At 38.3% G+C, this 22486-nt stretch overlaps 1 protein-coding gene across 15 annotated transcripts in view; it reads left to right on the forward strand.

Moving 5' to 3' along the window:
* Window positions 1–22486, forward strand: part of Marchf7 (membrane associated ring-CH-type finger 7) — a 39832-nt gene that overhangs the window by 5311 nt on the left and 12035 nt on the right. For 10 of the 15 annotated variants that reach the window (XR_015682844.1, XR_015682843.1, XR_015682845.1 and 7 more), the window contains exons 2-6: window positions 14273–14437; window positions 14997–15192; window positions 17423–17590; window positions 19016–20111; window positions 21818–21990. Coding sequence is in view for 11 of the 15 variants with exons in the window: in XM_087651663.1 (XP_087507789.1) it covers window positions 14285–14437; window positions 14997–15192; window positions 17423–17590; window positions 19016–20111; window positions 21818–21990 (1786 nt within the window). In the remaining 4 variants the exon portion in view is untranslated. Of the gene's footprint in view, window positions 1–1304; window positions 1482–14272; window positions 14438–14996; window positions 15193–17422; window positions 17591–19015; window positions 20112–21817; window positions 21991–22486 lie in introns of those variants that run through there. The other 5 variants (XR_015682846.1, XM_087651662.1, XM_087651665.1 and 2 more) reach the window with 2 other exon arrangements.

Genomic DNA, 22486 nt, shown 5'->3' on the forward strand with positions numbered 1-22486 from the left:
CTTATTTATTTTTTTGACACAGGGTCTCTATCCCAATCTGGCCTTACACATGTGAGAATTGTCCTTGGCTTTTTAATACACATGCCTCTACTAGGCTCTGAGATTATAAGCTACAATGTCAACCACTCATTTCCTGTATTTTTACACCCTAGATAAGTATTCTGCCACTGAGCTATAGCCCTAGCCCTAATATCCCTTTTTTTGAAAAAGATTTATTCATTTATATGCATGACTGTATACATGTGCACCATGTGTGTAGGAGTCCAACGAGGTCAAAAGGGTGCATCCCACCTCCTGGACCTGGAGTAAGTCAGATGACTGAGCTGTCATGTAGGTGATACGAACCAAACCCAGTTCTCTGCCAAGAGCAGTAAGCGCCCTAACTGAGGAGATAGTATTACGGTGACTAAATCTGTAGTAGTTTCTTTGCAGAGAATGGATTGTCTACAGACCTGAGTAATTCTTAAAGTCTTTTAGTATATGACAAAGGCAAATTTCAAATAATAAGAAAGCTAGGCTGGAGAGATGGTTCAGCAATTAAGAACACTGCCTCTTTTCCAGAGGTTCTGAGTTCAATTCCCAGCAACCACATGGTGGCTCACAACCATCTGTAAGGGGATCCGATCGATGACCTCTTCTGCTGTGTCTGAAGACAGCATCAGCGTACTCACACAAAATGAAAGCATAGAAGAAGGCCAATACACTTCGTGAGCTATTTATGTGGAATTCCTGACTGTTGGTATTGTTTCATAGAAGCTAGTATTCAGTGTGCACCGTATCAGCGAATCTCACAGTACACTTTTGAAAGCACAGTATCACCATTTGTAGGTGAAGAACTTTTAGGTGTTAGAGATTAAATACAGAAGCATACCACACATAGAGATTTCAAAGCTTACATTGTACCATTTTTCTACAAATTATTTGAATTTGGCCTGTGCTAAAAATTAGGTAGTGGTCAGTTTATTTCCTACAAAACTTAAGTATCTTGGTTTGGAAAAGTGGTAAATGAGTGTTATTAATAAATGTCTTAAGTTTGTATTAATAAGTGCATTAACATACAGGAGAAGACTGACGTTAGGAGACAGTATCAGCTGGTATGGATGGATGGGTTGAATCTTTCTGTTAGCCTAGGATTATGGTTTGTGTCCACCATGTTACTGTATGACTTGACACACCTGAATGAAACTATTAGGACATTATTAGGACATAGTAATCTGCAGAGAAATAGAGGAAGCAGGGTCAACACTTGAGGTCAGGCTTAGTGTGGCTCATTAGTCCAACTAGAGGCTGAGGCAGAAAGAGCCCAGCTGCAGAGCCACTCTGGGCAGCCTCATGAGACCTGTGCCAGAGCAGTAGGTTTTTTGTTTTTTACACAGAGTCTCCATGTACAGCTCTGTCTGGTGTTTAGCTGTCTACATCTACTGCTTTGAGCTTGAACTCAGAAATGAGCCAGCCTTTGTCTCCTGAGTACTGGGATAAAGGTATGTGCCACCTATGCTTGACTCAAATAAATTGTTAAAAAATTACAGTTTAAGGCTGTATCACAGTGGTACAGTGTTTGCCTAGCATTGTGAGGATCCAAGTTCAGTCCCCAGTACTGCAAAAAAGAAAAACAACTACTTTTGAATATTTGAGTACTGATATTTCCCTGCTTTGTAAATTCACAGCTTTCCAAATACGGTTAAGTGAAAATCCAAGTTTTACACTGATAGGCAACTTGTGGTAGGTTCAAACAAAATGGTCCCCATAAGCAGGTAACAGAATTTCTTCTGGAAGTTCACGTGTTTCCCGTTACCTTTTTTTTTTTTTACATTGTGTCTGTGTCTCTGGAGAGACCAGAAGAGAGGGTCAGGTTTCTTGGAGCTGGAGTTAGGGCGTTTGTGAGTCACCTTCCAATGGTATGAGTTTCTGAATTCCAGTCTTCAGCAGCAAGTCCTCTTAACTGCTGAGCCAGCTCCCTGTCTCCTGTTTTTTTGGTTTTTGATAGAAAGAAGGTCTTGCCATGTTACCCGTGCACTCATAATCTTCCTGCTTTAAGCCTGAGTGTGGGGATTGTAGGCATGCATTATCATTCAAGGCTTCAGTTATACCCCGGAGCTTACTATTAAAGATAAATTGGAAGAGTGGTGCTAAGGCTGACCAAGTAGAAGGTATAGATAGTACAGGCAGAAAGCAAAGGTTGGGATGGTATGCATCTGACAGTAAAAATGGACATGATTGAGAATGAGCCTGCTCTGTCCTACTGGCCTCAGAACTTTGTTAACAGCACCCTCTGGACTTGTATTACTTCATTCTACTCATTTATTTGTTTATGTTTGAGACATGGTCTCTGGAACTCACTATGTAGATAAGCCTGGCCTCAAATGGAGATCCTTTTGCATCTGCCTCTAAGTGCTGGGATTAAAGGCCTGCCCTACGATGCCTGGCTGTTAGTTTTATTCAATTAAAGAATTACATCTTTAAAATTTTATTTAATGTGCCTGTTTGTATGTGGGTACCCGTGTAGAAGAGACAGCTTTGAAAGTCATCAGGGGGGCTGGAGAGATGGCTCAGTGATTAAGAGCACCCGACTGCTCTTCCAGAGGTCCTGAGTTCAATTCCCAGCAACCACATGGTGGCTCACAACCATCTGTAAGGAGATCTGATGCCCTCTTCTGGTGTATCTGAAGACAGCTACAGTGTACTTGTATATGATAAATAAATCTTTTTTAAAAAAAAAAAGAAAGAAAGAAAGTCATCAGGGGGTTTCTATGGAACAAACTCAGGATCTTGAGGCTTGGCAGCAAGTACTTTTACCCAGTAAGTCGTTTCTTCGTAGGTGCTGCCACACAGCTTCCACCTACTGTTGTACCAATCGGGTATGTCTGTGTATTTGTGCACATAATGTTGATTGCCTGTGTAGGCCAGAAAGGGGTGCCAGGCCCTGGACTATGGCTGTGAGCCCACCCCTGCCCCCCAGTACAGACGCTGGGAAGCTGTGTTTTAACTGTTGAGCATCTGTGTCTCTGCCCCCATTCTTTAAAACATCCTACTTTGTACTTTCTTGCTCCTTCTTCTAAATCTCCTGGAATAAAAAGGAAAACATCAAGATTCATTAGTTTATTAGCATTACTGAGTAATTCATGTCCCTCTCCCTCTAGTTTTTTTTTTTTTTTTAGGTTGTTTTCTTCTTTGAAAGTTAAGTACTAAATCTGCCATCCATTTCACTTCTTCTCTTTTTGGGTCCTCAACACTGTCTTGGAGTCAGATTCTCTTCCCATATCCTGATTGGTTGCCTAGCTAGCTTGGGGGACTTCTGATTGTTATTAACTGAGCTTGTTGGAAAATCTTGAGTAGCTTCTCAACATTTTAGCATTGAATTCCTATAAGTGGGGGTTGGGCTTCCACAAAGCAGTGAAACTCACTTTTTAAGTTCCTTTTAGTATCACAAAATGCCAGGATTATCTATGTGAATTTATTAGTGCTAAACAGAAAGGTTTTGTTGGGATACTAATTATTTCATCTCTGAAAGTTGTAGAACAGATTGGAAGGAGAGACTGAAGCTCACATGCTTGAGCAGTGGACATAGGAGAGACCTGCTCTCTGCAGTTACCCTGAGGACGCTGCCTGGTTCCTCTTCTGGGCTTTGATTTGCACTTATCCTAACATTCTCTGGCTTTTATTTTAAACATGCTTTAATATCTTTCTGCATGTTTTCCTACTTTTAAGTCATCAAAAAGTCATTTCAAATATTTCTGTGAAGTCGACTTCATATTGTTTTTGGAAACCATTGTTTCCATAACATTTTTCTTTTTAAATGTTATGGAGGTTTTCTTTTTAAAACTTTTATCTTGTGTACATATGAGAGGACAACCTGTGGGAACCAGTTCCTTCCACCATGAGGATTCTGGGGATTGAACAGTCTTCTCATTGGCCCCATTTTTGGAGGGTTTTGTAATCATTATTTTCAGCCTTCTAAGTAGATGTGGTACTAATCCCAGTTGTCTTTGTGTGCTGGTTTAGCTTGTATTTGCCTAGAAGCTCCTCTAGCAGTAGACTGCCACTGCTTTGTCCTTAGTGAGTGTGAGGCTAGAGGGCTGTGTGCTTTCTTCTCAGTAGTATTGTGCTGACCTCAGGGATTTTTGTTTTGTTTTACACTTTGTGTGTGTGGTGCAAATGAGTCACAGCCTGCATATGAAGGTAGGTAACAACTATCAGATGTAGATTTAATTTTCAAATATTAATTCCTGGTGAAAACATGTTTTTAGGCCTTTATTTACATGGACTAAAAGAAGACTTCAAGATTATTTCCATGGGATAGAACATACTTAACCTTGTTGATGAATGTGTGTATGTAAGTGTATAAAGAACCCCTTGAGTAGTATGACAGACCACTAAAAGCATGAACTAATTTTAGGGAGCTCTGAAGGGCTTCCTAAGATTCTCATAATTTATCTATAGCAAGAGGAAGTTAACTTCTTAGTAGCTGGAGGAAGCTACTGATAGCTACTGATCTGTCAGAATACACCAACATGGGAATTTGTACACATAACTCTTGGTGCATTTATCAATCATTACTAAAAATAGCTTTATATCTCAAGATAAATAAATTTTATGTAGCTAGTTATTTTCAGTTTTTGAGATAGGGTCTCATGTAGCTCTGGCTGTCTGGAAACTTACTGTGTAGAGCAGGCTATCTCAAACTAACTCACAGAGATCCTCTTGTCTCTGCCTCTCAAATGCTAGAAGTAAATGTATACACCACCACACCTGGCCTAAAATAAATTTTTTAAAAATGCCTTAAGGGGAAGATACAATAAAGATGTAGATGATTACTTAAAGAGAGTTTTTACCCAGAATCTTCATCTTGGGAGTTAAGAGTTCAATAAAGTGGCAACCTCTTTCTGCATTCAGAATAATTTGTAGAGATCAGAAAATGTCCCTTATGCCTATCAGTGCTTGCTTGTTTTTGAGGGACAATACCACAGACTTTAGTAGACTTTCCATGACTGGGCCTTCTTGTGAGCCTCAAGGTATCATCAGTTCAGTGTGATAAAGGTTACATTAGAGGCACAAGTCCTATATACAGATTGAGTACACTGTGTTCTGATGCTGTTCTTGCCTGTATGTCTTTTCCGAGTTTAACACTTACTTACACAGTTTGTTCTTCATCAGACTGCAACTTTTTTTTTTTTTTTTCCGGAGCTGGGGACCGAACCCAGGGCCTTGCGCTTCCTAGGCAAGCGCTCTACCACTGAGCTAAATCCCCAGCCCCCAGACTGCAACTTCTTAATGTATACTGCTCAACTTACCATTCTCCTTTTTAAAGTTAATGTGCTCAGCACATAGTAAACATTTCATAAAAATATATTAAGTAAATGGATTTTTAAAAACCGCTTTCTAGATCTTTGTTGGGTAGACGTTTTTCAAGGACCACATTTTATTTTATTTTTTGGTATTTTTTGTGGTTTTGACCTACAACTTATGCAACCAATTATATAAGTTTTCACATAATACCTACATTGTAAAAATTCAATCAGTTTATGTAGCAGCATTACCAAAAATAGTTTCATACAGTATCAAATTATATCTCTCGAAGGACTCTGCCTTCTCTCAAGAGGTTTGTTTTGAACAGAAATCCTAAGTTACTTTCTACAAGAACTAGGTATGAATATAGTCACAGTAAATTATGGGAGACAATTAAGCACTCTGCTTTTAAAACAGAAGTAGGAATGGAGAGATGGCTCAGTGGTTAGGAGCACTGACTACTCTTCCAGAGGTCCTGAGTTCAATTCCCAGCAACCACATGGTGGCTCACAACCATCTGTAATGGGATTGGATGTCTCTTCTGATATGTCTGAAGACAGCTACAGTGTACTCACATATATATAATAGATAGAATATATCTTAAACAAAAAAATCTAGTTGTAGACTTGTATCTTTTAATGAATGCTGTCTTCCAGTTCAAAGTCCTCAACACAGATACAGTCCTGTTTCATATTTTTCGTAGCTACCTTGAAAAAGTAACACATCTGTTTGTTAATATACTCTAGGCTTTTACTTCTTAGTGTTGAAGACTCATAGATAAAACTTATGAATGTCAGTGATCATGAATATTTTTTCTCCAAATATATGTCTTTAAATTTCCTATATTAAGTTTTACTTTGTAGTGAACAATTTTGTATGGACTTAGCAAGTGTTAATGTAAATGACAAAGCAGGTAGTAGGCAGGTTTCTGAGTTATGTGACCATAGCCTTTACTATCAAACAGCTGCAGTTAAAAAGTGTGGGCACTTAGGTGTCCTTGTTGGTGGGTATGGGCATTAGTATTTAATCCCAGCACTCAAGAGGCACAAACAGACAGGGCAGGCTGGTCTACAGAGTGAGTTTTAGGACAGCCAGAGCTATATGGGTGTGATGCTTGTTTAGACTTATCTTGGCAGGGTAATCCTAAATTAGGAGTTTACAGATCATAAACTTAGACTTTTCTAGATAAATGAAGTATGTGCACCTTTCTTAGAAGGAAATCAGTCATTTACTTTTACTCCTCATTCTGGTCCTACCTTCCCCCCCCATATGTTTCCCCCCACTTAGGATTCGTTTAACTTCATATTCCTAAAAGATTTGTTTCTGGTACTACTTCAGAATGTTTTTCATGCAGGTTTTTTTGGTTGTCATTATCCTTTTTTCTTAAATTCTTCCATCTTCTAGCACATTAAAATTCAGTAGCCTGTTAATACTATTATGACTGAATATTAGCAGTCATTCAGGTAGAAGCATACCTCCTTTCCCAGATAATCACAGTTACTTTTTAAAAAATATTTTAATGTGTATTTTATGCATGGGAGTGCATGTATATTATAGGTGGAAAAGGAGGGTCAGGAAAGTAAACCTGGGGACAGTTGTCATTGGGAGAGCCTTTTGTGTGCCTGACTGTGAGACTAAGTACTCCACCTAGCTAACCACATCAGAATGATCTAGCGGCTTCAGTCCCCGTCCTTAGAATATTGTAAACAAACAGTAAACCACTTTTATTCTGGGTCCACTTATTTTGGGTTTAGTAAGCTAGGACCTGGAATTAGTGGTATGGTGTTAGATATTTGTTGTAATTGTGTTAGGACATTTGGGTTCCATCTCGAGCTGTGTGGAGAGAGTGTGGGACCTTGGGTAAGTGGCACCTGTGGTAACTAAGCTGGAGGCAGTGCATCACTTGGAGTGAGCCCTGTGGTTGGATAGGCTGTCCTCCTTCACTCATGTTTTGTGACCAGCTGCTTTATCTGCTGCTGCTATGCCTTTCCCACTAAGGTGGACCGCATCCCTTAGACTCTAGTTGGCAGAGTCTCCCTTCTCTCTACAGCTGGTTCTTGTCAATGGTGTTCTGGTTTAGTTTTTGGTCACAGCAATGAGAAGAGTAATGTTTCTTTGGTTTGTTTTCAGTTTTTATGCTTAGCCCCTTTCATTGTTTCTCATTTTTAAGCATATTACATTTAGAATCTCCACAAATCTTACAATCCTTGTTGCATATTCTTACACATCTTAATCTGAACCCTTCGAGGATGATAATCCGACCTTTTCTTCACAGTTTCCCTCTCATCACCCGTAAGTTCTTTTCATGGTCATTGTTTTATTTTTGTTTTTTATATAATATCAGTTCATTGAGTAGTTATGCTTGATGTTTTCCTTGTTATTAAAAAGCAGGTTTGACACTTTTGATAACTAATGGAGTTGGGGGACAGATAGTTTGGGTGAGCTTGGTTGTTTTTGTCTTCCTGTCCTTCATTCCTTTCTTCTTTTTTCCCTGTGAAAGGGGTCCTCCCAGGGCCTCCTACATTCCAGGCATTCTCACATTACATATGGTGCCATAGCAAGTTGGGTTTTTCAGAGTGTTCCAAATGTTTTATTATTAGAAATCTTACTTCTGACTTTGTGTTTTAAAAATTTTAGATCTGGGGGCTGGGGATTTAGCTCAGTGGTAGAGCGCTTACCTAGGAAGCGCAAGGCCCTGGGTTCGGTCCCCAGCTCCGAAAAAAAGAACCAAAAAAAAAAAAAATTTTAGATCTGTTGTATGTGCATGAGTATTTGCCTGTGCATGTGTGTGTGCGCGCGTGTGTGCTATACATAGGCCTGCAGATGGTTGTGAATTATCACGTGGGTGCTGAGAATGGAACCCAGATCCTCTGCAAGAACATCCATCCTTCATAGCTAACTGCTGAACCAAGCTATCGCCTCTGCCCTGACCTCTTAAAGTTTTTAGTGATTTAAAAATAGGAAAATTTAAATATCCACACAATATTTGGAGACACAGGGCCAGAAAAGAGACTTTGGGTTTCAATATTAAGTCTGTAGATTATTAAAATTTTAAAATAGACTATTAAAAATACTAACTTTAATATTAAAAGTATTAAAATCCGTTAAATAGATTAACTGATCCATTCATGAAAATATACAGAAACTGGTCATGTTGGCTCGTGGAGGTGATAGCTGTAGGTGTCCCGAAGCCCCCCCCCCCCCATTAAATATTCCATCTTTGAGGGGCCGGAGCTGGGAAGACTATGACGTTCTGTTTCTCTAAACACATACTGGGGGGTCAAAGTCTGGTTACAACTCCTCAAGAGTTGTCTTTACTGTTTGTTTTGTGTGTGAGTATGGGTGTGGGTGGGTATAGGTGTGTGTGAGAGGCAGAGACAGAGATAGACAGACGGGGGATGGACAGACGGACACTGTCACTGGCATGCAGTATTTCTCTACCTCCTCAGGGCTGGGATTAAAAACATACACCACCACACCAGTTTTTGTATAGGTAATAAGGATTGAATGTAGGTCTTCATGTGGCTTACACCAGCACTCTACCAACTGCTCTGTCTCTTTAAATACAGGTTTTTAAATAAATGGAATTTTCAGCCTCATGCATCATCTCCCCCCCCCCCCCTTTTTTTATTGTGGTGAAATTACATCACAAAACTCACCATCCCAATTGCATTTTAAGAGTACAATTAATTTTATTAAGTACACTTGTGTGTATAACCATTATCACTGCCTATCACCACAGTTCTTTTCATCTGTACACACTTTAAGGTGTAAGTGTTGATTCTTCTTGGTCACTGCCCTTCTGGTTTTTTATCTTTATGACTTTGAGTATGTTAAATATTTAAAATCATACAATAGTCGTCTTGTGTCTGACTTATTTCTCCAAGTCAAGGCTGATTAATAGTCCTTCACAGGTTAGAATGCTCTCTTTAAAGCTTTTTGACATTTTACATTTATTTTATTTTTGGATCTTTGAGAATAGGGTTTTTCATTGTATCCTTTCTGTGTATCTTGGCTGTCCTAGAACTCACCAGACTGGCCTTGAACTTGAAAAGATCTGCTTGGGCCATCTCTTAAGTGCTGGGATTATAGATACGTACTACCACACCCAGTTAATTTTAGTGTGTGGGTGAAGTGTGTGCCCACGGGCATGTGTGTGCCACCGCATATGCATGGAGGGCAGAGAAGTTTGTAGCAATTGGTTTTCTACCCTGCAGATTGCAGAGGTCCAACTCAAGCCATTCAGCTTGGTACCAGCGCCTTACCTGATGAGCATCTTAATGAGTTGTGTGTATGCACCACATGTTGTTTGTTTATTTACTGATACCACTTGTGTCTGTTGTCAACAGTGCTGTGTGATTTCGATGTGCAAACATTCCAAGACCTTATTTTCAGTTGGTTAGCTTGGTTTGCTTTAATTTGGTATATGCCGAGAAGTGGAATGGCTAGGTTCTATGAAAATTCTGTTTTTATTCTTGAGGAATTGTCATACTGTTTCCATAGAAATTGTGTTATGCTGAGATGTTTGTTGCCGTCGTCAGTGGTGGTGTTGGTTTGGGTTTGGTTTGTTGTGTCTCCAGGTTTTTGTTCTGTGCTAAGGTTAGATGCTTTGTTTCTGGTTTTCATCTCTTTCAGGGGCCTGACTATAGATAGCATCACCCTCCTACTTCAGATCCCTAAACCACCGGTGATGCTTCTTGCTTCACAGTTCCTTAGTCACTTTTTTAACGGTTTTTTTTTTTTTTTGATTCACTTACTCCTGCTTTATGAAACTTGCGCACAAGACAGCTGTTGGCAGTAGTTGCTGATGGGGCTGCAGTACGTCTGCCATTGCTCTGACTCTTCTCATTTGCTGGAAATTCCCAGCTGCATAAGATACTCGACACGTCACTTTTTTACTTGTTACAGACTGATAAGCTGTCTGATATTTGCTCTGTCATAGCCAGAAACAGATCAACATTTTTGTCTTTTTTCAGTCAATTTATTTAATAATAATTTGAAAATGACTTAGGTTTTATTGGCTTTACTTTGCTGATTACCATTGATTTCACAAGTTCTTTATTACATTCCCATCTTAATTAGTAATTTCTGTTAACACCTGATTATACATTCCGTGGTTTACTCAGCAAATACAGAAACACCAAGAAAGTGTTAAAGTGGCCAGTGATGATGTCAAGACTAGGGCTGGTGCTAAAGGTAGTCACTCAACTAATCAAAGGGGTCAGTGCAGTCTAGGCAAGGGTCCCGTGGCTAGATTAGCTTAGCTCAGCTCTGAAATGGACAGGCATAAGAACAGGACATGGAAGAATCCTGCTCATTTCCAGAATAAGTACCACAAGTGGTCATGATAGCAAGTTGGCGTTGCCACTATGCCGTGGTCCTAGGTACCATACCTTCCGTTTATATGATGTTTCAGGTCAGGACTGCATCATTTATTGGATGGTGTTTTTGATAAATCTAAATGCCTGATGTTTCTGATATAATTTGATATGTCCATGTATCCCTGATTTATTTTGGTAATTTCACAATAGCAATTTTTATTAACATAAATAAGTTATTAGGTTTTGTTCTATGCTTATGCAGTATGTAATATAAGGGCTGTTCTTCTCATTCTGTGTATCCATTATGGCTACCTACCTGCCCAGACAGATTACCTGTTCATTTTGTCTTAGACCTATTCTGAAAACAGCCTAGCAGAAAGAAACTGCAGGCTTGTCAAATAGAGTAACTTAGGTACAGCCTGTCCTGCTTTTTGTTCGTCTTTTGTCACTAGCTGATGTTTTAAAGACAAAGAGTAATGTAATAAGTTCTGTTGTAAATTTAAGTAGAAAGATTTGATTAATAGGAAAGTTAGTTGATAAGTTAGGAAGACTATGCTAAAGGTGAAACTCACACTTTGTCCTTCTGTTTGAATGTTTTAGTAGAGCTGTCTTCTTATCTAAGCTGCACATCAGACATGTAGTGAAATGACTATATTTGCCTGAAAATTGCAGGATGCGATAAAACAGGTTTTGATCTTAAAAATAATTGATAATGCAAAGTTAGGGAGAGTATTTTGATATCTCTTGATTCCCTTTTGTAATCTTAATGAATGTGGCTGTCTCCAGAGGACAGATCCCTGTCTTAGGAAAAAACTTTTTATATTTTTTAACTTTGTTAAGAAAATTAATTTTAAGAAATTGTGTGTTGGGGGACTGGTATGTGCAGGTATCTGGGTATCCCCCTGGAGCTGGAGCTCAGGCAGTTATGAAGTGCCTTATGTGGGGGCTAGGAACTAAATTCATAGCCTCTTTATACATGCTCTTAACCTATGAGAAACATGAGTCTTAAATTTGTGTGGTTGTGTGCCCAGGTACATGTGGAGACCAGAGGACAGCTTGTGTGAGTTAGTTATCTCTTTTCACTGTATAGGTCATGGGGTAGAACTGGGTCCTTAGGCTTGGTAGCAGGAGCTTTACCCTCTCAGACAACTTGCCAGCCCCCAAGGTTTTTGATTTATAAAGGCAGTGTGCTTGTATAAATGGTGTTGGTAATAAAAGACAATCTAATTTCCATTGGCAGAATGGGAAATTAGTATGCACACATATGTAGTGGCATACTGTATGCGATATTAGCATGAGAGAATCCCACAAATGTTAAGCAGATGAAGCTGCTACCTTCTGATGGAGATAGTGACTCGAGTGACAGAGAAAGAAAACTTTAGCAACAACCAGCATTATTAGAAGGCAGTTGGTACCTGTCTTCAGTGACTATCTCACCCTTTGTTCTAAAGGAGTCTTTTACAAGAATATTTTTTCAAGAGATAATTTCTTTATATCAGACAGGTGGGTTCCTCGGTTAAGCATTGTTTTGAAAAATGGATGCTTCTAGAATGTGGGCTATGTGTATACTTCTAATCTTTACATAAATCTGCACAAATTGCAGGTCATTATGATCAAGGTTTTTATGTTGACCATAGTAACTTCAGTATTTGGTTTGTTCATTGTTTCAGGTATGCCTTTCTCTCATATTTTGGGATGGGAAGTCCTTGGAAGGGCTATGATATATAGTTTCAGTAAATCTAAGGTTAAGAGCAAACAGGAGAGGGAAAAAATGAAGATTTTATTTTTGTCTTGGTGGTAGTTGTTGTCTTGGGTATTCTTAGAGCCAGTCAGAATTAATTTGTGTTAATTCAATAGATTTATAGGTAAGGATCTGGTAGAGTTAATGATGCCTATTCTATGGGATATGCTCTGAAGAAATTTAGAAACTTATTTGCGAATCTATAAAAGTGGAAAGTACTCAGTTCCACACTTTACATGAACTGAATTTAGTTAGGGAAGGGTGTGTGTGTGTGTGTGTGTGTGTGTGTGTGTGTGTGTGTTTGTGTTTGTGTTTATGTTTATGTTTATGTTTATGTAGGGGCATGTGTGTGTGGAGGCCAGAGGTCAACAATAGGTGTCTACTAGAATTGCATTCTACCTTATTCATTGACCTGGAACTTGCAGATTTCCACCAGCAGGTTCTAAGGGTTTTTGTGTCTGTCTTCCTAACACTGTGATTATAGGTGTGTCCCCCAAACCCCTTCTTTTATGAGTGTGCTGGAGACTGAACTTAGGTTAGGTGTTCATGCTTGCACAGCAAGTACCTTACCAACTTAGCCACTTCCTTAAGTCACCATGTAACCAGTTCCATCTCAGAGCTTTTCACTTCAAATATCACTTTCCAATCATTTTAAGCAAGTTTTCTTATAAGGTCGAACTAATAGACTAAGTTTCTCACTGAACATTGAGTAGTGGGTAGTTCTTACTCCATGTGATATTTGGTAAATACCAGCTATTGTGTTTATGTGTGCTATAATTACATACTCATTTATATTCATTTTGTTAGGGTTTTCTACTCGTATGTTTTGAGTACCTGTTTCCCACATTGTTAGGGTCAGAGACTGTGCAGCTGTCCTTGGAGGCCAGAAGAATGGGGATGGATCCCCTGGAGCTGGAGTTAGAGGTGGTTGTGAGCCATCTGATGTGGATGCTGGGATCTCTGAGAGCCAAAAGGAGGGTCACAAGGATCTGTATTTCTGCCAGGACATTTGCATATTCTAGGCAGTGATTTAGAGTAGTTTAAATGATCCTGACTTAAAGAAATGCACTCTTGAGGAAGGGGAAATAAACTTGCAAATAAGTCTAAGTATGATGTCTTAATAAAATCATGGGGAAAGTAGAATTAATTACACAGAAGATGATTTAATCTGATTATCAAAAGTGAGATAAGGAATGTAATGTTTTGACTTCCCAGGTGTATACAGAAGGATGTGAGACTATATTTACTAAAACTTGTATATATTAAGAAGGATGGCATGAGAATCTAAGACAAATGTATGTGAGGGAAAAGTTCAGGCATTGGAAGACAGGTCTGTGTGAAAAGCTTTCCATGTTGTCAAATGAGCAGTAGGAAATCTTAGTTGGATGCTACTAAGTCTGCCTTTAAGGAGAAAGGGGAAGAGTTTCACACTTTAGTATTGTTGCAAAAGTTGGCTATTTGATTGTTTTAATTTTAAATTTTATTTTGTACATGCATGCAGACAGGGCAGTTTTCTGAAGTCAGTCCTTTCCTCCCTCCTTGTTGAGGCAAGTACATCTAGTCTCCAGGTGAATTGTGACTGATAGAACTTCTCTGTGAATTGGTGATTCTTATCTCTGCCTGCCATCTCTGCCTCTCTTCTCCACTGGAGGAGTTTTGAGGAGTTCTGAGAGTACGATCCTTCTACACATGTGTGTGGGTTCTGGAAAGATCTGCTCCTAGACTTGCAAGGCTAGCACCGTTACCTGTGCAGCTGGGCTGGAGCGGTTAGTGTGGTTGAATGGTCGCTTTTTCATTAATGAGACTTGATTTGGGTCTCAAACTAAATGAACCTTTTCAGAATAAATTGTTGTATGTAGGGGGGAAGGGGGAACGGGTTCTTGCATATCTTCTTAAATAAAATTAACAAATTTGCATTTTGCAGGAAACCTTAAGAATGGAGTCTAAACCTTCCAGGATTCCAAGAAGAATTTCTGTTCAACCCTCTGGCTCTTTAAGTGCTAGGATGGTATCTGGAAACCGAGGAACCAGTTTAAATGATTCCTATCATTCTAGAGACTCTTCCTTTAGACTGGATTCTGAATATCAGGTAGTATTTTAACTTGAATATATGTACATTCAAATTCAAAAAGCTGTGGGTACATTTATTAGGTTTGTTTTTTTTTTTTTTAAATAGCCGCACCTGAAGCATCCTACGATCTTAAATTGTTAAAATAGAAACAAAATAAATAGCTAACGATTTTCAGGATTTGGAGACTTCAGAATTGTGGATAAAAGAATGTAGTCTTGTATAAAATATTTTCTAAAATTCAAAACTGCATTTGGAAAAAAATACTAGAGTAAACTTTCTTTACTTTAATACCGAAGTGGTGAGTATCCTCCTCCAATCAGTATACATACTAATTTGACTTTGCATATGCACAAAGCAGTGGGTAAAATAAGAATACAGCTAGTAATACCCTGCTTCTAATGTTAGGTGATTAATCAGTCTGTCTCAGTCGTGCATACCTAGGTTCCGAGAGACTGTAATCCCCAGCGCAGCCACCTTACCTGCCACCAGCCTTTAACCTGATTGTTTAAAGATTACTATCTTCTCTGAAATATCTTAAGAAATAGCAACAGTTATTCCTTTTAATTTCTTTTTATAGTCTGCCTCAGCGTCAGCATCTGCATCACCATATCAGTCTACTTGGTACAGTGAGTCTGAGATAACTCAGGGAGCACGGTCACGGTCACAAAACCAGCAAAGGGATCATGATTCAAAAAGACCTAAACTTTCTTGTACAAACTGTACGTCTACCTCAGCTGGGAGAAATATTGGAAGTGGTTTAAATACACTGTCAGGTAAGAATTTATGCAGTTTCTGTTAAAGTTAATTTATGAATGTTTTGAACCACAAAGGGGGGACCTCTAAGATTCTTAAGTTTTTTAATTAAATAGTTTCTATACAATAGTGGATTTGGAAATTTAGTTAGTTTCCAGAACTTTACCTTAAATTGGTGGTAAAAATAAACCAGCTCTTCATTTTGCCTTTTTTGCTTTACGTACAGAATGTTAGTAGATTTTAATTAGGTAGAATGACTGCTTTGTTTTTGGTGTGGTTTTCTTTCTCACTGTGTAGCCTTGCCTGGTCCAGAACTTAGTGTATGGATTAAAGGCATGTGTCACTATCTCAGCTCTAACATTAGTGCATAGTAATCAAATTGGTGAAAGTCATGAGCAGAAGTTCTGTTTCGTATTTTGAAAGAGAAGTTTTTAAAGTGTTCCTGTGAAAGCCATATCTGACAGACATTAAGCATTCTCTCAGCACCTTCTCACCGTGTGTTTTTACACTGATAAACATAGTATATGATACTGTTCATATAATGTGGAAACTCTTAATTAAAAAGAAGTCGGAAGCTAAGAGCTCTAGATAAGGAATGAGAAAGTCATGGTTCTCTCATACTAAGTGTACAAGAACGGCAACTGCTTCCTTTTTTTTTTTTTTTTTTCTTTTCTTTCTTTTTTTTTTTTTTTTTCTTTCTTTTTTTTCTTTTCAGAGCTGGGGACCGAACCCAGGGCTTGCTAGGCAAGCGCTCTACCACTGAGCTAAATCCCCAACCCCCTGCTTCCTTTCTTAAGTTTATGTATTTATGTGTTGTTCAAAAGAAATCTTGTTAGATGGGCAGGAAACTCTTCCTTACTGAAACAGCTACGGTAAAATGTTAGATAAAAAGTTGTAAAAGGAAACAGAATTTGTGAACACTTTCTTCTTTCTTTCTGCCTTTTTTTTTTTTTTTTTTTTTTTGGTTTCTCAAGACAGGATTTTTCTGTGTCCTAGAACTCACTTTGTAGGCCAGCTTAAAATGCTTGTACATTACCAACTGAATTAGTATGAGCAGTTCCTCTCCATTTTAAGGAGCAGACATTGTACCTCTGAGGGTTGCTAAAGGTAGCGAGATGGGTAAGAGCGGGCTAACCCCATCTTTGTAGGCACATTTTTGTTCTCGTTTGCTATGTAAAGGTGTGACATTAAGCTCTCTGAGTGATTCCCTCAATGTCGAAGCCAAGCAAGGTGGAGTCTGACTTTGATTCCAAGCACCTAGGCAGCACTGCGGTGGATCTCTGAGTTTGAGACCAGCCTCATTCATGTACAAAGCAAGTTCCATAACAGCCAGGGCTGTCTTATACATAGAAACCTATCTTGAAAAACGGGAGGTGGTGTGGACAACAAGATTCTAAAGCTAGAAGAGGAAGAAACAAAATTTCAAGGTAGTGAGTGGACAATATATTTGAGAATTAACTTTAGTTTACTTCTAAGTAAGATCCTATCTAATAAAAGTCAGAGTATTATTGCAGAAATAGATGAATTCTTAGAATAAATGAGTGAAATGTGACAGTGCAAATATTTCTGAAGCTGATATAATACATACTTAGAATTTACAAGCATTTACATCCAATTTCCAGGGTGGAGAAAAACCTTTTTTGTGACAAAATTTGCTTGTTCTGTAACTCAATTACCAGATTAAAATAGCTTTAGTTTTGTTTTAAAGTGTATTTATTTTGAGATATGGTCTTATTATGTAGTCATGGCTGACTTAGAACTTCACTGTATATATCAAACTGACCTTGAACTCACAGAATCTGCCTGCCTGATTCTGCCTTTGCACTCCTAGTGCTGGGGTTAAAGCCACTATGCCTGGACTATGGTTTTGGTTTTGGTGGTTTCTGACATGTTCTGTACCTTGGCAAAGTTTCATTTTTGATCTATAATTATTTTAGCATAATATTACATTGTACATGGGCAGGCATAATAGAGTGACTGAGACATTTACCTTATGAGGATAGGTTTGCAGTGTTGGTAACATAGATTTACCATATCTGAAATCCTGGGTTAGGTCCTCAGCACCAAAAAGAAGGATTTTGAGCAGAAAGATAATTTGGAGGTGAATAGATTATTAGTAAATTATTTTGTTTTGCCAAACCTGGCTTGTGATTGTAACTATATAACTGGAGATAGCTATAATGAGAATATCTGCCTTCACTGTACTGTTAATGATGTACGAACCTCAAAACTTCATTACTTTACTTTAAGATTCTTCTTGGAGGCCTGGTCAAGTTCCGAGATCTTCTTCAATGGTCCTTGGTTCATTTGGAACAGACTTGATGAGAGAGAGGAGAGATCTGGAGAGGAGAAGGGACTCCTCCATTAGCAGTCTTATGGACTATAGTCACCGGAGTGGGGATTTCACAGCTCCAGCATGTATGTAGACACTGTGTTGTTACGTACAGCTTGTGTGTTACTGCAGTTGTTCTCTGTGTCATTAATCAGAATGGAGGAAATGACGTGAAGTTTAATTTCTTATGGAGATATCGGAACTGTAATGTTCTTTAGTATCTTTGTTTTACTCTAAAAAATATAAACAGTCTAAAACCTGTTCTTGAGTATTCAGGTTCTGTCTGCTTTTAAAAAAATTTATACATGTTAATAAGTATTACCAGCTAATTTTTTTCTACAGTGTGAGTTGTCTATAACAGTTTTAATGTGTACTTCTAGCTGGATTATGAAATAACTATATGCTGGTTACACTGTTTAATGGTACATGTATGACTATGCACTACTGTGGGCCTAGTGCCCAGGGAGTGAGTACTGTGACAGAGCCTCTAAATTTGAGCTGTGAGTCACTGTGTAGGTGCAGGGAATAGAACCCATGTCCTTCAAAAAAGCTAGTGTTCTTAACTGCTGAGCCATCTTCCTAACCCCTCAGCTTACCATTTTAAGGATTATGTGGACCTGTGTGATTGTCTTGATTTTAATTAAATTTTGAAACATATGGTTTTTCTCACATTGACTTGAGCTTTTCAGAGTTGACCGTCTTAGTACTGAACACAGAAGGGTGCTGCTCAGTTAGCAGTGCCGTGCAGGAGTGGGGCTTGTGCTCCTTTAAGTCACAGTCAGATTAAACTCCACAGTTTAATACAGTGATAAATGTGCCTCCTACCCAGGTATATAGGAAGTGTTTCTTATCCCCACTCAGATTGAAACAACTAGTTAAGGAGGTCTATTTTTATCTTGTTGACCTTGAGGCAAGGCCACCCTGTAACCCAGAGGAGCCTGGAACTCTGATTCTCCTCCCTCTGCCACCAAAGTGCTGACAGTGTCCCTCCTCCCTGCCCTGCTTTTGAAAATGCACATTAGCAGAGGCCTGTATTGAGCACGGTTCCAAGCCACTGTTAAAGGGCTAGACATTCTTACCTGACATAACATGAAATCATATGGGCAATAACATTCATGTAAAATAATCTTCATATTTTTTGCATAGAATAAGAAGAATCTCCAGAACTGTTTTCCTGGAATGTATTTTTTATCATTACACTGTATTACTTGACCTAAAGTTGTGTATCAGTATCAGTTTGCCTTTAACTTGCCTCATCGGCTTTGTTGAGTAAGCTTTCATACTTGTGTTTGAATATGTAGACCTCTACTTTGAGTTTGTACTCTACCTTGGGAGTACTTCAGAAGTAAATTTTTTTCTATATTTTTTTCTATAATAGTTCCTGTATAGTTACATGGTAGCACTATTCATTTCAAACCCTAGTCTTTCAATTTGGCAGGAGTCAATAAATGTGTATTCAATAATGCTTAAATTATTTCATAATTGGTTACCTTCCCTTCTTTCAAAAATAGATGTTCAAGAAAGAGTTCCTTCTTCATATTCACAGGGAGCAAGACCAAAAGAGAATGCCGCGAACACTTTACAGTTGAATTCATCCACCAATCACCAACTGCCTTCTGAGCATCAGACAGTACCAAGTTCTAGGGACTCTAGTAGAAGTTCTTTCAGATCCCATTTTTCTCCAAGACAATCAGAATCTTTTCGAAACAGTTCACATCCTGCATTTTCATATCTTTCAAGTAGAAATGAAACTCCAACTATAAGCAGTTCAGAAAGGGCTGGCTCGTCTCAGAGACCATTTCAAGAATCTTCTGACAATGAAGGTAGGCGTACAACTAGGAGATTGCTGTCACGGATAGCTTCTAGCATGTCATCTACCTTCTTTTCACGAAGATCTAGTCAAGATTCCTTAAATACAAGGTCACTGAGTTCCGAAAATTATATTTCTCCAAGAACCCTGACTTCACAGTCTCGGAATAATGGAGCATCATCTTCTGAAGTTAATGATGGCAGGGCGTCTGAAGCGTCTCAGGGATTTAGGTTTCTTAGGCGAAGATGGGGTTTGTCGTCTCTTAGCCAGAATCATAGCTCTGAACCAGATGCAGAAAACTTTAACCAAGAATCAGAAGGTAGAAATACAGGACCATGGTTGTCTTCCTCACTTAGAAATAGATGCACACCTTTGTTCTCTAGAAGGAGGCGAGAGGGAAGAGATGAGTCTTCAAGAATATCTCCATCAGATGTACCTCCTAGATCTCATCTTTTCAGAAGAGAATCAAATGAAGTAGTTCACCTTGAAGCACAGGGGGACTCCCTTGGGGCAGCTGCCAGCAGACCACAAGCATCCGGAGCATCAGGCAATGCTTCTGCAAGTGGATCCACACCAGATTTGCCACAGGGTGGAAGAAATACAGGAATAGCAGGGATCCTTCCTGGCTCCTTATTCCGGTTTGCAGTTCCGCCAGCACTTGGCAGTAACCTGACTGACAATGTCACGATTACCGTAGATATTATTCCTTCAGGTTGGAGTTCAGCTGATGGGAAAAGTGAAAAAGCTAAAAGTGCACCTTCAAGAGACCCAGAAAAACTTCAGAAAATCAAAGAAAGGTAAATTCGAGTATTCAACACACACTGTAAGATAGATCAGATTAGAGATTTAAAATAGCTCTCATCTAAAGTTTCTTACAAATGGTGATGTAACCATGAGGTATGTTCTGGGGCATAAATTTTATCAAGAAATGATGTAACTTGTCTTAATTTATCTTGATATATACAAATGCAGATTAATTTCTTTTTCCATGGATAGAGCTGCTAAATGGAATTAATTAGGAAGAGGAACCAAATGGTAGCAAATTACCAATCTGTCTTAGCCTTTAATATATTAATTGGTTTACCACTTTTTGTATTTTTCAATTTTCCTTTTTAAAGATATATTAAATATAAGCTATTTTCTTGATTTTAAACTTTCCACATTTTTATTTCAAATAACATTTACACTCCCCTAGTAATATTAGCTTTAATACTTGTTCATTATAGCAGTTTCCTCTGACTGTAATCTATCTGGAGCATATAGCTTAGAATTCTTACTTCACAGATATCTTTATTGATCTTGACTGGTTTACAGTGAGGTGCCACTCTGTCTAGTTAGGTAGGTTTGGTCTTGTTTGGTTGGTTGGTTTTGCTTTCTTTTGTTTTTGAGACAGGGACTCATTATATACCCCTGGTTGGCCTGGACCCAGTAGAGATTTACCTGCTTCTGTCTCTCCCATGTGAATTAAAGACATATACTACTACCATGCTACATCCTAGATAATACAGTTTTAAAAGAGCATTTATCTTGACAGAGTTTGTAGTATGTATTTTTGTGTGTTTATTGTATTTGGCCTCATAGATGAGAATTTTAAGACTTGACTGGTAAGTAAACAGGAAAATTGGATCTACTTAGTAAAATATAATTGAAACATAAGGGGAAAATGTTACATACAGAACAAAACGATTAGCTTTTTAGGAGTTTGTGCTTAATGTCATGATTCTGATTAAGTAAAGGCAGAAAGTTACCTTGTAGCCTGTGTGTCTTTCTGTTGGTGTCTTGCTAATAACTTCACTCACACTGTCCAGGCTGTACTTCAGGAACAGTTTGTCACTAAGCACTGTCAGTTTACTGTGGGCCTCCTTCATGTGCTGTCAGTAAACTAACAAAATAGGAATTTTGACAGAAGCCTTTGCTTGTTAAAAGTGAATTTACATATAAATGGTACATGTTAGTCTGTATAAAAGAGGGCAATAGAAAAATGTGTGTTTTAAAGCCTTCCTTTTTAGATACCAGAACGATTCAGTAAGATTGTTGAGTAAATGATGGAGAATTTTTAAATCTTTTTAAAATTTTGATTCAATGTGAATAAAAAAAAAGTCAGTTTTGATAACATGTAAATGAGAAATACAATTCAATATGTTTGCAATTCATTGAAGTAGCCTTAAAATTCTTTCACAGTTGACAAAATGATGTGTGTTATCCTTTTACTATTGGATTTCCAGTAACCTAGAACACTTCAATAATTAAAATCTTAGTGATTTTGGAAAAGATGATCTTAAGATAGATTTCTAAAAAATGAAAGGTGACTCATTTAAAGCTGAGCAGCAATGCAGCTGGCCTTACTTATGGCGACATTGTACTCAGTGGCAAGAACTCTCAGGTCACGGTCTTTGTTGATTGCTGTACTCAGTAGAAATGTTAAGATTCAAATTCTGTATGATGAAATGGTTATCTAGGAATTAAGATAAGATAGTTCTGAATTATGTGCCTTCCCTTTCAGCCTCCTCTTAGAGGACTCTGATGAAGAAGAAGAAGGGGACTTATGTAGAATTTGCCAGATGGCAGCAGCGTCATCATCTAATTTATTGATAGAGCCATGCAAATGCACTGGGAGTCTGCAGTATGTCCATCAAGAGTGTATGAAGAAGTGGTTACAGGCCAAAATTAATTCTGGTAAGATTACCCTTTTACATAATTTGTTTTCAGATTTTTTCCTAGAGATACACATATTATAGGTATTTCACCTAACAAATCTTTTATAATTTATTATTAAATTTATCCATACTTGTATACTACATATAATTATAATTTAACCAGTGGTTCCAACATATACTATCTTACACCATACTAAATGATGAGTCAGGCACACTCACTGTTTAACAGCTGTGTATTCTGAGAAAGATTTTGCCTGTGTCATTTATCAGGTTGTCAGGGAATTCTTTTTTGAGTATGTTCTCATGGTATTGCTTGTAAAGGGAGCACCTTTCTTAGGGTACACCTTTTAATTTTAGACCTCGATAATAAGAAACTGGCTTTCAGAAGGAAAAGAGCGTTTTAGCAGAGAGAGCAGCTACTAAGAAAGACTTAGGTGTATTTAAGGAACTGAGTGGTGGTGCATCTAATTAATAGTTGATTTCGGTTTGGTTGATACAGTTGTGATAAGAGAGCA

Source organism: Rattus norvegicus, chromosome 3 (assembly GCF_021556685.1).
Source record: "Rattus norvegicus strain SHRSP/BbbUtx chromosome 3, alternate assembly SHRSP_T2T, whole genome shotgun sequence".
NCBI classification, from domain to species: Eukaryota; Metazoa; Chordata; class Mammalia; order Rodentia; family Muridae; genus Rattus; species Rattus norvegicus.